This window comes from Columba livia, chromosome 1 (assembly GCF_036013475.1).
Source record: "Columba livia isolate bColLiv1 breed racing homer chromosome 1, bColLiv1.pat.W.v2, whole genome shotgun sequence".
NCBI classification, from domain to species: domain Eukaryota; kingdom Metazoa; phylum Chordata; class Aves; order Columbiformes; family Columbidae; genus Columba; species Columba livia.
The window spans coordinates 149,741,366-149,753,828 of record NC_088602.1 but is presented as its reverse complement, the minus strand read 5'-3'; the positions used below and the strand labels follow the sequence as shown (position 1 = coordinate 149,753,828).

At 46.9% G+C, this 12,463-nt stretch overlaps 1 protein-coding gene across 7 annotated transcripts in view; it reads right to left on the bottom strand.

Annotated features, from left to right (window-relative positions):
- HIPK2 (homeodomain interacting protein kinase 2) overlaps window positions 1-12,463 on the bottom strand; it is a 134,767-nt gene that overhangs the window by 9,799 nt on the left and 112,505 nt on the right. For all 7 annotated transcript variants that reach the window (XM_065037943.1, XM_065037977.1, XM_065037959.1 and 4 more), the window contains 3 exons: window positions 8,066-8,208; window positions 7,540-7,722; window positions 4,568-4,849 (listed from right to left, as the gene is read on the bottom strand). In XM_065037943.1, the coding sequence (XP_064894015.1) occupies window positions 4,568-4,849; window positions 7,540-7,722; window positions 8,066-8,208 (608 nt within the window). The remainder of the gene's footprint in view (window positions 1-4,567; window positions 4,850-7,539; window positions 7,723-8,065; window positions 8,209-12,463) is intronic.

The following is a 12,463-nucleotide window of genomic DNA, read 5'->3' as shown; positions in this document are numbered from 1 at the left end:
TTGTTTTTCCTCTTTGCAGTGATCTACAGGTAATGGTTAGACCTAAATTCTTCTTTCCAGAATAAATACCAATCACAGTTTTATCTTCCAGCACAGCAGGAAACACCTCTTTGGCCTATAGAGTCTCTTTGTAAAGGATGCTGAACTGAGAGTCTAGATAAATAAAGAGGGTCACAAAATTGTTCCATATCCACATAGTGCTTTTCATATGTAATTTTTTTTCTACTGTTCTATGAGACAAAATGTCACATGCAAAACTTCGTTGGGTATCACAAACCAGGTAAAAACAGTCAGTCACAATGTTCCCTTTTTATTTTGCCCATTTCAAAATTTGTTTTCTATTATTTCCTTACATTTTGGAAGAAGAAAAAAACTCCATTGAATCAGGAAAAAGAAGTCTTCCCCTTAATTAGTTAGAGACCTAATGCTTTCTTTCCCTTAAAAAATAAAAAGTCAAAACCTTTTTGCAGTTTTGAAGCTTCCCCAGATTTCACTGTGTTGGGGATATTACTTGAAAAATCTCAAGGTAGCCTGCAAAAAGCCTTAGTTTTGATAAACTGACTTTTAAAACCAGACACTTGCCCCCTGAAAAATCTCTGACCACTTATCTGCGGACTGTCCCTGCCAAACTGTACCCAAGGTCCCTCCTCTGTGATTTTGCCCCAGGCAAGGGGCTGGGGCCCAGCAGATGGCTCCCTTTGACAAGGCTCCATCGAACATGTCCCCCAGAATCCACCTCACAACACCTCCCCAGCACCTTTACTCAACAGGAGCCCAACATTTTCATATGACTATTGATTTTAAAAAGATTACACCAAGCTATACTGATGGAGCAAAGAATGAGCAACACGCTGTCCTGACTGCCTGGCCAGCTACTATTTCATAAATACCCTATTTGAACATCTGTGCTTTTCGAAAGGAAATGAAAGGGAAAGGAAAAGGAAAATTCTTCCCATATCACACTGAATTCTTCAGATTTTTCTTTCGTCAATAAAAAACTTGCACCCTCTGTCCTAGAAAAGCTCTCTCTGCTGCTGTGGTATTATAGAGAGGCTTTTCTGTTGAAGTAAATCCAAGCTGTAGGGCTCCTTTACTGCATCAGCAGTATCATTTTTTATCAGCATTACCAGTCCTTCTCAAACCGAGACTTACGAACTCTTATATGGTCAAAGGATCTACCACTTCTCACAACCACATGTAGCTCTAAACAATCTTGGCTGAGCAATCAATAAAATAAACATTTTTAGTCTCATGGGTCAGAGAGAAACTTCTAACCCCACAGGAATTAGGAGAAGGAAGTGCTGTAGCAAATTCAGGAGCTGATCCAACATCAGTGAAGTTAATGGAAAGATACTGCTGCTATCAATTAAATGGGATCGCACAGTCAACTTAGACTGATCACTCAAGTGCCATATGATTTCTGTATTCTAACCCAGGATGTCCAGCTCTGGGCTCCCCAGTTTAAGAAGGACAAGGAACTACTGGAAGGAGTCCAGCAAAGGGCTACAAAGATGATTGGAGTTCTGGGGCATCTTTCTAATGAGGAGAGACTGAGAGAGCTGGGTCTGTTCAGCCTGGAGAAGAGAAGGCTGAGAGGGGATCTCATCAGTGTCTATAAATATCTCAAGGGTGGGTGTCAAGAGGATGGGACCAGACTCCTTTCAGTGGTGCCCAATAATAGGAGTAGGGGCAATGGGCACAGACTGAAGCACAAGAGGTTCCGACTAAACATGAGGAGAAACTTCTTTACTTTGAGGGTGCCAGAGCACTGGAACAGGCTGCCCAGAGAGGTTGTGGAGTCTCCTTCTCTGGAGACATTCAAAACTCGCGTGGACACATTCGTGTGTGATCTGCTCTGGGTGAACCTGCTTTAGCAGGTGGGTTGGACTGGATGATCTCCAGAGGTCCCTTCCAATCCCAACCATGCTATGAAATCAACAAATAAAAGGAAAAATTTTTAGGATGTGACTGATAGAGTGTTTTAAGTTATTCTTTATTTTTCACCCCCATACCACAGTGATTGCCCAACAGGGTAACATTTGCATAAATAGGGGTGAGACAACACATTCTTTGCACAGTTTCATTTTTGACTCAGATCATGGACACCTGGGCACTGATTACAGTAAAGAACACACTTCATTGTCATTCCCATTTTTCTTGGAGCCAAAAAAATACATAAGAAAACTTGGAGGTACTTTCCCAAACGTGACATGCTTTCAATGAAAAAGACCTCATACTTTGACAGGGGCAAAGTTCCTTGGCATTAAATGTTGATACAGCTTTCTAGACTGGAAGCTACATTCTTACTCCAGCTGAGAACCTGGTCTTAGATATGCCTGGGTTGAAAGGTGCTGAGTGAGTTGATTTCACTCTCCTGGAGACTTTAAACAAAAATTCTCATTCTGGACCTGCTGTTTTTCATCTGTGTCTCTGTCCTCAATTCTCCACTCTGGCTACATCTGTGTAGGCAATTTAACTCACTCTGGAATTCCAAAAGGTGCCCGAGAACAGCCCATGCTCAAGTGAAACATCTCTACATGGCTCCAAAATTAAACCTAGCTCTAAAGCTTTGGCCTTCCAGGAATGCTGTCACCCTGGCACTCTGTATAGATATGCCATATGGATACAAAAAGTAGCCAGGGATCTGATCCCGGGCAGGAACGTGTCCTGAATATCCTTTAGTCGTATCAAAGCCAGTTTGTTTATGTAAGTCTGGCTCCTGGGACTACTTTCCTAACCCCTCATCAGACCTTGCCTGAATATTTAAATATCCCAAACTCCCAACTCGATTTCCAGACATTTTCCAGAACTTTGTTCTGTCTGTCTCCCTGGAGAGCTGCCGACTGAAGAAACTGGTCAGACGGCAGCAAACTCGAAGCAGAGGAGACAACCATTAGCTGAAGTGGCTGGAGGATCCCAGCTCTTCCCTCCATCCTCTTCTGGACCCAAGGGGATACACAGGTGGTAAGTCTAAGTATTTGCACACAACTTTCCCAAGCCTGGGATCAGCAGCATGGGTAAATCTGCTTGCAAATAGCTCCCATGACCCTTGAGATACCCGTCCTCTTCATGCTGCCCAACCTCACAACCCTAGTTTTCAGCATTTCTTTTGTCTTACCCTTCCTGCCCTGGAAGCGGGGACTCCGTATTTATAGGCCACTTGACTTCCACGCTGACCATCATTCAACTCTTTTCTAGAAACATGCTCTCTTCTCCCTACCAAACTAAGGAATACTGTAGGGTTGTTTTTTTTAAGGTGAAAAATTTTACACTGTCCTGTGATCAGTTCCCCCTGATAACCACTGCATTCATAGCAAACCTGGACGTGAGAAGCACTGAGCTCTCGCTGCCTGGTGGAATTCAGTGGTAAGGAGAAGAGGAATGGGAAGCAGAGGTGCCTGTCAGGAGGCAGGTTGAAATTGCAGCCCTAGATGCCTGAATCATATGGCTCCTCTCTACAGATTTTTAGCTCCTTGAGGCCAAATACATCTCATCTGTTCTGTGCACATTTGCAGTGCTCCACTTACTACCACACCGCAGAGATGCAGAGATATAGATAGGTATCTCCAGTGATTAAAGGAAAATCTGCCATGAAGCATGTTCTAAATAAAAAACATAAATTCTCTCTCGATAATACTGGAGGGATTAGCTTAAAAACTTCCTAGCTCAGTTACCAACACAAAGATGGTGTAATTATTCAGCTGTTTGCAAGGCTACTTCTCTACAAAGTATAAAGCAAAGTGATGTCTTGTGACTGGCATCAGATGCGAAACCTAGAGTGTTTGCATGTGATAAAGGTGCTGAAAAGACAGTCCTGGAAAATTAAGTCCTCTCTCATCCACATCAGATGATCAGCAGTGGCAGCAGTCCTGGGCCACGCTGTTCACTTGTGTGAGTTACTTCTGAGGAGCAAACTCAGTCACCACGGTCTTTATCGCCTCATCTATGCCTCTCTGCATAGTCAGTCAAAAAGCAATCAGTTTCTGCCAGTTAAGACGATAGTTCAGGGATGTGTTGGCAACACAGTCAGAACAGAGCAAACTTCTTGCAAGGTATGTACCGTCACTGAGTGTTTATGACACAACCACTAGCTGTTTTTCAGGATCTTTTTATGGAAAATAACACACATGAAAGGTGTCATTTAATACTCTTTACAGATCGCTTAGACAGAGAAAAGGCAATTTTAAGCTACCTTCCTTCTAAGCCCTTCTTTTTTGTTTTAAAAGGCTGACTTTAAAAAGCTCATCACCATAGAATCTCTAAAGCATCCTTTCAACAGTTCCGCAAAAACTATTATTTCCTTTTACAGATGAGAGACTACTACACTTCTCCAAGGTCACACAGCAAATGTACAGCATGGTAGGGAACATCACCTAAGTCTGCGGAGTCCTCAGCTAGTATCTAAGCCCCCCATCATATTTCCTCTCAAAGAAAAAAGACGACCTGGGTGCTGAGACCCACTTGTAGCTCCTGGGACCCTACAGCAACTCCTGGGATGCTCCATCACTTCTCTTTCTCTGTCCCTCTCTCTCCTGCACACAGAGAAGTGCAGAGAGCCACTGCTCACCTGGTGGGTGCATGCTTCTGCTCCTCCTCTTCATCTGTGTCGCTGCTGATCGTGATGACACTCACTGCGGGGCTCGGGGTGTCAGGAATGATTATCGTCTGCCGCTGCCGCTCCCGCGTGGTGCTGGTGGCCACGTCGCCCCAGCCACAGGTGACGGAGGTGCTGCAGGCCGGGCTGTTGTGCACCATGGCGCAGCGGGGAGGCGTGTTTTCCTTCACCCGTTTCGACCGCTGAGGTGAGCTGATGGATTGAGAGGATGAAACTTCATAGGTGGATGCATTTCTGGAAACGGAAAAGGTTGTTAGTTGGTTAAAACTCAAGTTTGCTTAAGTGGCCCATCGCCATGGCATCTGATTCCCGGTCTCTGATTCAGTGGCACTGATTTATGGAGTCTAGGGAAAGTGCAAAATTAGCATAGTTACCTCTTCAAAGGACAAAATGCCTCACATGACTTATTCATATAATTAGCTGAAAAGCAGTTTCTTTTATTAAAATACCAATTTTGGTTTCCCTAGAAATTTCCAAACGAGAAATGCTGCCTCCCAGGAGCTTGTGCTGGGAGGTGGAAGCTAATCACACAGCCCGGACATACAACACACAGGCAGGCACCGTATGGCTGTTGCAGAAGGAAGAACAACCCAAATGATAATCCCTTCCTCCTGTATCCTGCATGGATGCATCATGACCAGATATTTTTTGGCCAGAAAAAGCTAAAAGTAAAATTATAATTTGTTGTGGAAAACAACAATCATTTATCAGGAAAATTGCTTTTCTTAGTTGGAAATTTAATTTTATGCTTAAGAATCTTTTCAACGAACATTTCCTGCCCAATGCTTCATCCTCTACGATAGTGGAGTCCCATGGATGAGAGCACACAGATGGGAGGACATATAATCAGTTTCATTTAATTACAATGTGAAGCAGCAGATACAGCATATATAAATCAGAAAGAAAAGAACAATCTTCTTATTATGCAGTGGAAAATAATTCTCAAGCCCTGTTTTTTCCCCAGCCTTCCTACTCCAGCTTCCCTCCCTGACAGCTGGAAAGGGTTCATTTGGATCATGGATCTGAACACAGAACCTCTCCACCAAACAGTGCAGTACAGGTCTGCAGATGGGAATATTTACCAAAGCACACTGACTAGAGCCCATTTCACTCATTTCCCACATTTTCTTTTTTTTTTTCCTTGCACTTCTTTTGCCTATTGTAAAACATTTGCAGATTGAAAAATGAAGAAAACAAAGTTCTGCTTTTGTTCTACAGAGGGGCCTGGGCTGCATGTTCAGCTTGGCCCAAAAGCTAACAAAAGGAATAGGTGGCATCCATCAAAAGGAAATTGTTCTGGACATATCACACTATACCAACTTACCCAGGCTCTTTTGCATAACAAATGGCTTGCCCAGTAGCACTCGCACCGCTTTTTGAATACCAATGAGCAGTGTGGAGTACCCTCCTCTACAAAGGGGCACGTTCCTCATTTGGCTACAAAAGCATCACGATTAATGAAGATGTAGGAACCTGTTGCTCTCAAAGTGTCCAGTTTCTTCTGGACACTGTCACCCAGCCCCTGGAGACAGCAGGCCTCACACAGACAGGCATACTGGGTGCAAGAGGGGCTTTCTTGAGCTGACTTGGTGGGGACATGGCTGCCTCTGTCCTACATGATGAATGGACTAAGACAGCTGGAGCCCACCCCAAGTAAAAGCAACATTAGAGAACAGATAAATAGGAAAGATGTAAATAGTGGCCTCTTAACTAGGGTCGAGTCAGTTGTGAACTCAGAGCTCCTCTGGCCTTGGTGCAATCACCCAGAAAAGCCACAAACTCCTCTGTTTTTGCCACTGCATGAGTGGTGACCCATTTTGGTTCTCTCCCCTACACTGTTTTTGGTTTTGTTTTTTTGTTTTTTAAAAGAAATGTGCTAGTTTCACAGCCCAGAGGACTTTTCCCAGAACAGCTGCACATACGTCTGAAACAGCCTTGTCCTCTAGGCAAGACTACAGGGCTGTGACAGACACTGCCATCATCCTGCCATTTGAGTTGCACCACATCACACAGGATGAACCAAAACCCTGTCTCCTCCCTGCAGAGCGAAATGGTCCTGTTTAAAGTTGACAGATGTAGATATCTAAGGATTGCCCATGTACAAGATGTTCTTATAAAGTGCCTGGTTTTAAGCTGCCATGATTATAAAAAGGCCAGTGCGGGTATCTGTTGCTGGTGCGTATTGTTGAAGATAGGAGCGAACCACCTATATTAGGAGCTGAAGAGCCTGAAGGTGGCCTAAAGCCGCCCCAGTCCTCCACTCTGCATGGAATTAAAACTCAGAAGATATGTTCTCATCCCATTGCTTTTGAAAGGGCAGATCTCATATGCACGCCTCAGGCATGTGTTCCTGGAGATGAAGTCCCTGGAAGTGCACCACCCTGTGGAAATGCAGACACTGCACCTCTGGAGTGCTTTGAGATGGGAAGAAAAAGGCCTGGCAACTGGGTATGGCACCACACTGACCTGAGAATATAGTTACTTTTTAATTACGATGACTAGAAGGCCTTGGGTAATCTCAGTAGCATACTGAGCTTTACGAATGGGGTCCAAGCCTTCCATCTTGCAACCCCTCCAGACAGTAAACCCCACAGCAAATGGGTATAAAATGCACCTGACTCCCAATTACCTCCCACTCTCCTGCCCTGGGTGCAGGAGAAGTGAAGCAGCAGAGACTCCAGTCACACAAAGCGTGATCTAATCACTCGTGGGCCATGGAAGAAACCTCACTTTGCCCCACAGATATCAGTAAAGACCACCCTCACCAGCACACTTGCATTGCAGAGCTGCAGGGGTGCTGGACTAGACATGCTTTGAAGGTGCGTTCCAACCCAAACCATTCTATGATTCAGAACAACCCCAGTACGACTCTTGCCTGACCGAGGCCATGACTGGTGCCAGTTTTGGGAGCTGTGCCCACTCACCGGGGTGCTGACTGGTGCTGCTTGCTCTTCCTGGCGGAGGCAGCAGTGGTGGCGGGCGGCTGGCGCATGACGTGAGCGACACCCACGTTGACGGGCTGGGCGGCGGGGAGAGTGACGTGGCTCGCCAGCAGCGCGGGCTGCTGCATGATGGGGTTGTAATGGCTGCCGTGAGCATGGGTGTTCCTGCAAAGTGAGGGAGACAGGCACATGTGTAAAATGGAACGGGCAGCTCTTCAGCAGGCTCTTCCTCAAGCTCCCGCTGCCTTCGCCAAGGCACCCTCCTCCAGGGCCTGTCAGGCTCCCAGTCCCCTAAGGAAGGAGCATTTTCCTCAGGGAATTGACTGAAGGGACAGGAGACAGCAAAGCTGCCTGTAGCTCTCAGATGGGGGTGTCAGGCTGTAGCCTCTGCCCTTCTCTCCACAGCTCTACAGCCTGTCAGGACTCCATCCCTCCCACCCCAGCTCTTCTCACGCCTCCTCCAGCACCGGTGGGTACTTCGGGGAGCCTCCAAGCACCTCCAGTTTACCTCCAGTCTGCCAGCGGCTGGGTGCCCGCCATGGACTCCGGGATGACGGTCGCGTGTTGGACAGAAGTGTGGGTGGCCACCCCGGTCAGCTGCTGCCAGGCAGGAGGGAGCAGGATCTGCTGGGTGCCACTAGGCCATGCTTGCTGTGGGACAGAAGGGAGACAATCTCTTTACAAGAGCTGTCATACACTGAGCGTCGTGCTGGTCCACACTCAGCTGGGGCTCCTGATCATGATCATGGCCATACTACCTAGCTCTTACCACTTTTCAGTCATAGATGACAAATACTGTTAGGAAACCATGATAAAAGCAGTAAAAGTTATCAATACAGAGAGCACAAAGGAGGGACAAAAAAAATCCCTGCTGTCCAAAGCCTCAGCTGTGTTTCAGGTTAAACTGTGAATGGAAGGGACTGAAACTAGTCGGTGTTTCAATCCAAACATCAAACACATTAGCAACTTTTCATTTTGACTTTTCAGATCAAACAGGCACTATGGTGCCATCACTGTTTCCACCCCCCGCCCAGCCAATTTTCCTTCCTACCCCAACAGGACCTAAAGGATTTCAAGAGAATGAACTTTTCAAGGACTGGGAAAGAGAACAGGGAGCTACAAGGCTTTTGCAAGGAAGAAAAAAAAAAGAGGAATTTGGGAATATCAAAAGGGAGTGAGTATCGGTTACTGAGCACTCCTCAGAAGGAACATCCTGCTGCATGGGCCAAGGAGCCCAGTCACCCACTTCCAGCTCACCAGGAGCCTTCCAGCCAAACCAGAGTGGCACCACCCATGGTTCCACACCACGTGCCTCTCCTCTCCGTGTCCTCCCTGTTTTTTCCTGAGTGGGTGCCCCCCTTGCAGGGGTGGAAATCTCTGCCCTGTGAGTTGAGCCATCGTTCTGCTATGCAACCGTCCCTCCAGCTGTGCTGCCACAGGCACGACTCAGGTCGTCCTGCTCCAGTGACTCCACACACGAGTCAGATGATTGTGGGTTTTTTTGACTTGAGAAACTTTATTTGCTACGTGCTGCCTGAAGGCGGCTCCAGCAGCTTCTCCCTGCTAGGGCTGGGGAATGCAGGGGTACCAGCTATGGTTCTCCTTAGTCCTAAATGGCACTGCTGTATTGGACCCATGTTGTGTCACCTCACAGTTCTAAGGAGGCTAAATTTTGAAGAGGGGAGGCTTCTTCCAAGTATGCATTTGTCCCCGTCTCCATCCTCACAAGAATTCTGTTAACTATCCCCATAATCCCCTCCTATCCCCCAGTAAAACAAACAGCCCACCCCAAATCCTGTTTTCCCAGTTCTGCTCCAAAGTTTGTCTTCTAATTTTCTGCCTTGCTGAGTAAGATGAAAAGGCTGCTACAGTGAGGCCTCTCAGCAACATCTGCAAAGGATGGACAGTAACAGGGCTCCTGAAAACTCTTCATCTAATGAGCCACGACCACAGACTAGTGCTGCTTGGAGCAGGTAGGAGGAAGACACAAAGATGCAAAAAGATCAGGGAGAAAGAAAAGGAAATTTTTATTTTTTTCCCCGCTCTTTTCTTCTGTTCCTTTTTGTCTCCACTTTGATTTGAAAGAGGAGACTAAACTACTGTTGCAGTCAGTCCCAGGGGACTACCTGGATTTACTTGCAGAGAAAACTGCTGCCTCCCTTTTCAGGAAGAGAACTGAACAAATCTAAGCTCCTTTCCCAAGTGCAGGGCATAAATTTAGATGCAGTGTCAGGGTCCAGGCACAAATTCCTCACTTGTTAGGTAAGGACCACTGAATCATTTCATCTGTCGATAAGACTTGTCTAGGCTGATCCACCAGCACAGTGCTCTGTGCTTACACACAGGCAGAACAACTAATGGAATAAGCGTGTCTGTTCTGAAAGCCGGTGGCAGGACCTACGTGGGAAGAATTGTTGCTGGGAAGGAGTTAAAAGGAGAGAAAATCAAGAATTAAGGGCGTTATTCAAGGACAGGGGACAGTTCTGGGTCATGTCATGGAAGCCTGCCAGAAAACTGTACAGCTTTGTCTCTTTTGAGATCTGAAGCTGCAGAGAGCTGCTAGTAAAGACAGGATCAGTCTCACTGGCCTCTGTGCCTACAGTATGTGGTCTCATACAACATGCACAGGGAGAGCTGGGCACTGGCTGTGCCAGGACGCAGTACGGCTTTACCAGCCACAGCCACCCTAAGCAGGTGAACACAGTGACCTGCGCTGTGCGCTGGGCAGGGGAGAAAGCCTGACACACACACAAAAGTGCTACACAGTGCTGGGAGCACAAGGAGAGGCATCATGCCTCATCAGGAGGACAAACAAGGTGGGTGGAAAGACAGAAGTGGTCTCTGGAGGCGCTGTGCTCTCCTCTGGGCACAGTCCCTCTGGTAGTTGGAGCAATCGCACCATCCGGTCTGAAGAGCATTAGATAAGCAGCTGCGCATGAGAGGAATAGCTCTCTGCTGAAAGAGAGACAGGCAGCCGCTTGGAGATCAGATGTGACTACAATGCATGACAAAGAAGCTGTGTTTTTCCATTCAGGAAACTGGAATTGGGTACAGATTTGTTTATCAGACCAGCTGCTCGGCCCGTACTGAGCAAGGCCCGCGGACACCAGATGCCACCGGCATCAATCAGAGTGCCTTGCCATCAAGAGAGGCAGCTAGCATTTCTCATCGTGTGAGACAGACAGATATATCAGTAGGCAGACTGCCTCTCTTTTATTAAACCAAGAATTAAAAATCTATGCAAGTGAGGAGTGTTTTTCAGAAACAGCTTCAATTCCCTTGTGGAAGTGACAGTGAATAAAACATCCATAGAAAGTATGAGAGGGGCAGCCCATGAAATGGGAGTTCATGAGGTACTAGAGAGGTACTAGAGAGAAAGGGGCACTATAGAGGGTTCAGACGAGGGTGAGGGGTCTGGATCACAATTCTGATGAGGAGCAGCTGAGGGAAGTGAGGCTGTTTAGCCTGGAGGAAAGGAGGCTGAGGGGAGACCTTATCCCTCTCTACAACTACCTGAAAGGAGGTTGTAGCATGGAGGGGATTGGTCTCTTCTCTCAAGTAGCAAGTGACAGGACAGGAGGATATGGCCTCAAGTTGCACCAGGGAATGTTCAGATTGGATACGAGGAAAAACTTCACATAAAGGGCTGCGAGGCATTGGAACAGGCTGCCCAGGGAAGTGGTTGATTCACCATCCCTGAAGATGTTTAAAAGGTGTGTAGACAAGGTTCTCAGGGACATGGTTTAGTGCTAGAGTTAGGTTACAGTTGGACTCTGTGATCTTGAGGGTCTCATCCAACCAAAATAATTCTATGATTCCGTGTAGCAGGGGCAGCACAGAAGTGGGTAGCAAATGTTCTTTTGAATGCTCCTTCCCTCCCACAGACTGCACAGTGACCCCAACAAGGCCACCTCAAGAAGAAAGAAGGGATTAGAGGTCCAAAGATCTTTCAGGATGCTTTAGACCCAACCCTCACCCCTCTAAGCCCCATGTAACAGCACTCCTCAGGAGGCCTGGCAGAATGGTGGGGCTGGGCAAAGCTCTGTCACCTCCTTCCCCCACCACCTTGGCTGGCTTCTTGCACAAGCAATAGGCGCCTGCAACCCTGCTTGCACAGACTGCATCTCACTTTGCCATTGTTTTTGTTCCCCCTGCCTGTTAGGCTCTCCTTTCCTACCAAACAAGAGAACTGGCCCAGGGAGATTGTTACAACAGGCTGCAAGAAATCGGTTCAGTGTTTTAGAAAGCCCTCTAGCTAAGACTTGGCTACTGGGAAGGGGCAGGGCACCTTAGCTAATGGAAATCACAGAGGCTGCAAGTTTTGTTTCTGCCCATCTTCACCAGATAAGCTTGACTGGTAGCTGGCAAAGGAAGGCAATTGCACCGAGTCTTACCCTGGCAAGGCAATGCACAGGCATAAACCCTCAAGTCTGCTGGTACCTGACTGCATAAGACTGTGCTGGCATTAATGAAAGCATGGCAGATCAACCAATCCCGAGTCAGTGGCATGCATTTTTGACTCATAGTTCATATTTTCCAGGCTGTATAATTTAATACTAAGTATACTAGGCACTTTCTTTTTTTTTTTTTTCCTGCCAGAAAAACAGAGGTACCATGGCAGCAGCTGAAAACCAATAGGGGCAGATTAAATGGAGCCAGCACAAGGAAGAATAAACTGCTCCTCCTTTTTGAGGAGCTGGGGTTCCCCTTGAGGATGTACACATGATTGATAGTACCCATCCCCATTTCTTTTCTCTTCTGGCAGAAACCATGCTTTTGCCATGACAGCGTTCCGTACAATTGTGCCAACAAGTGCTGCTGACAAGCAGAGCTCCCCGGCTGTGGGGACCTTGCCCCTCACCCCCTAGATCTCTCTCATAACTTAAAAGCAGAGGGACAGCTCATA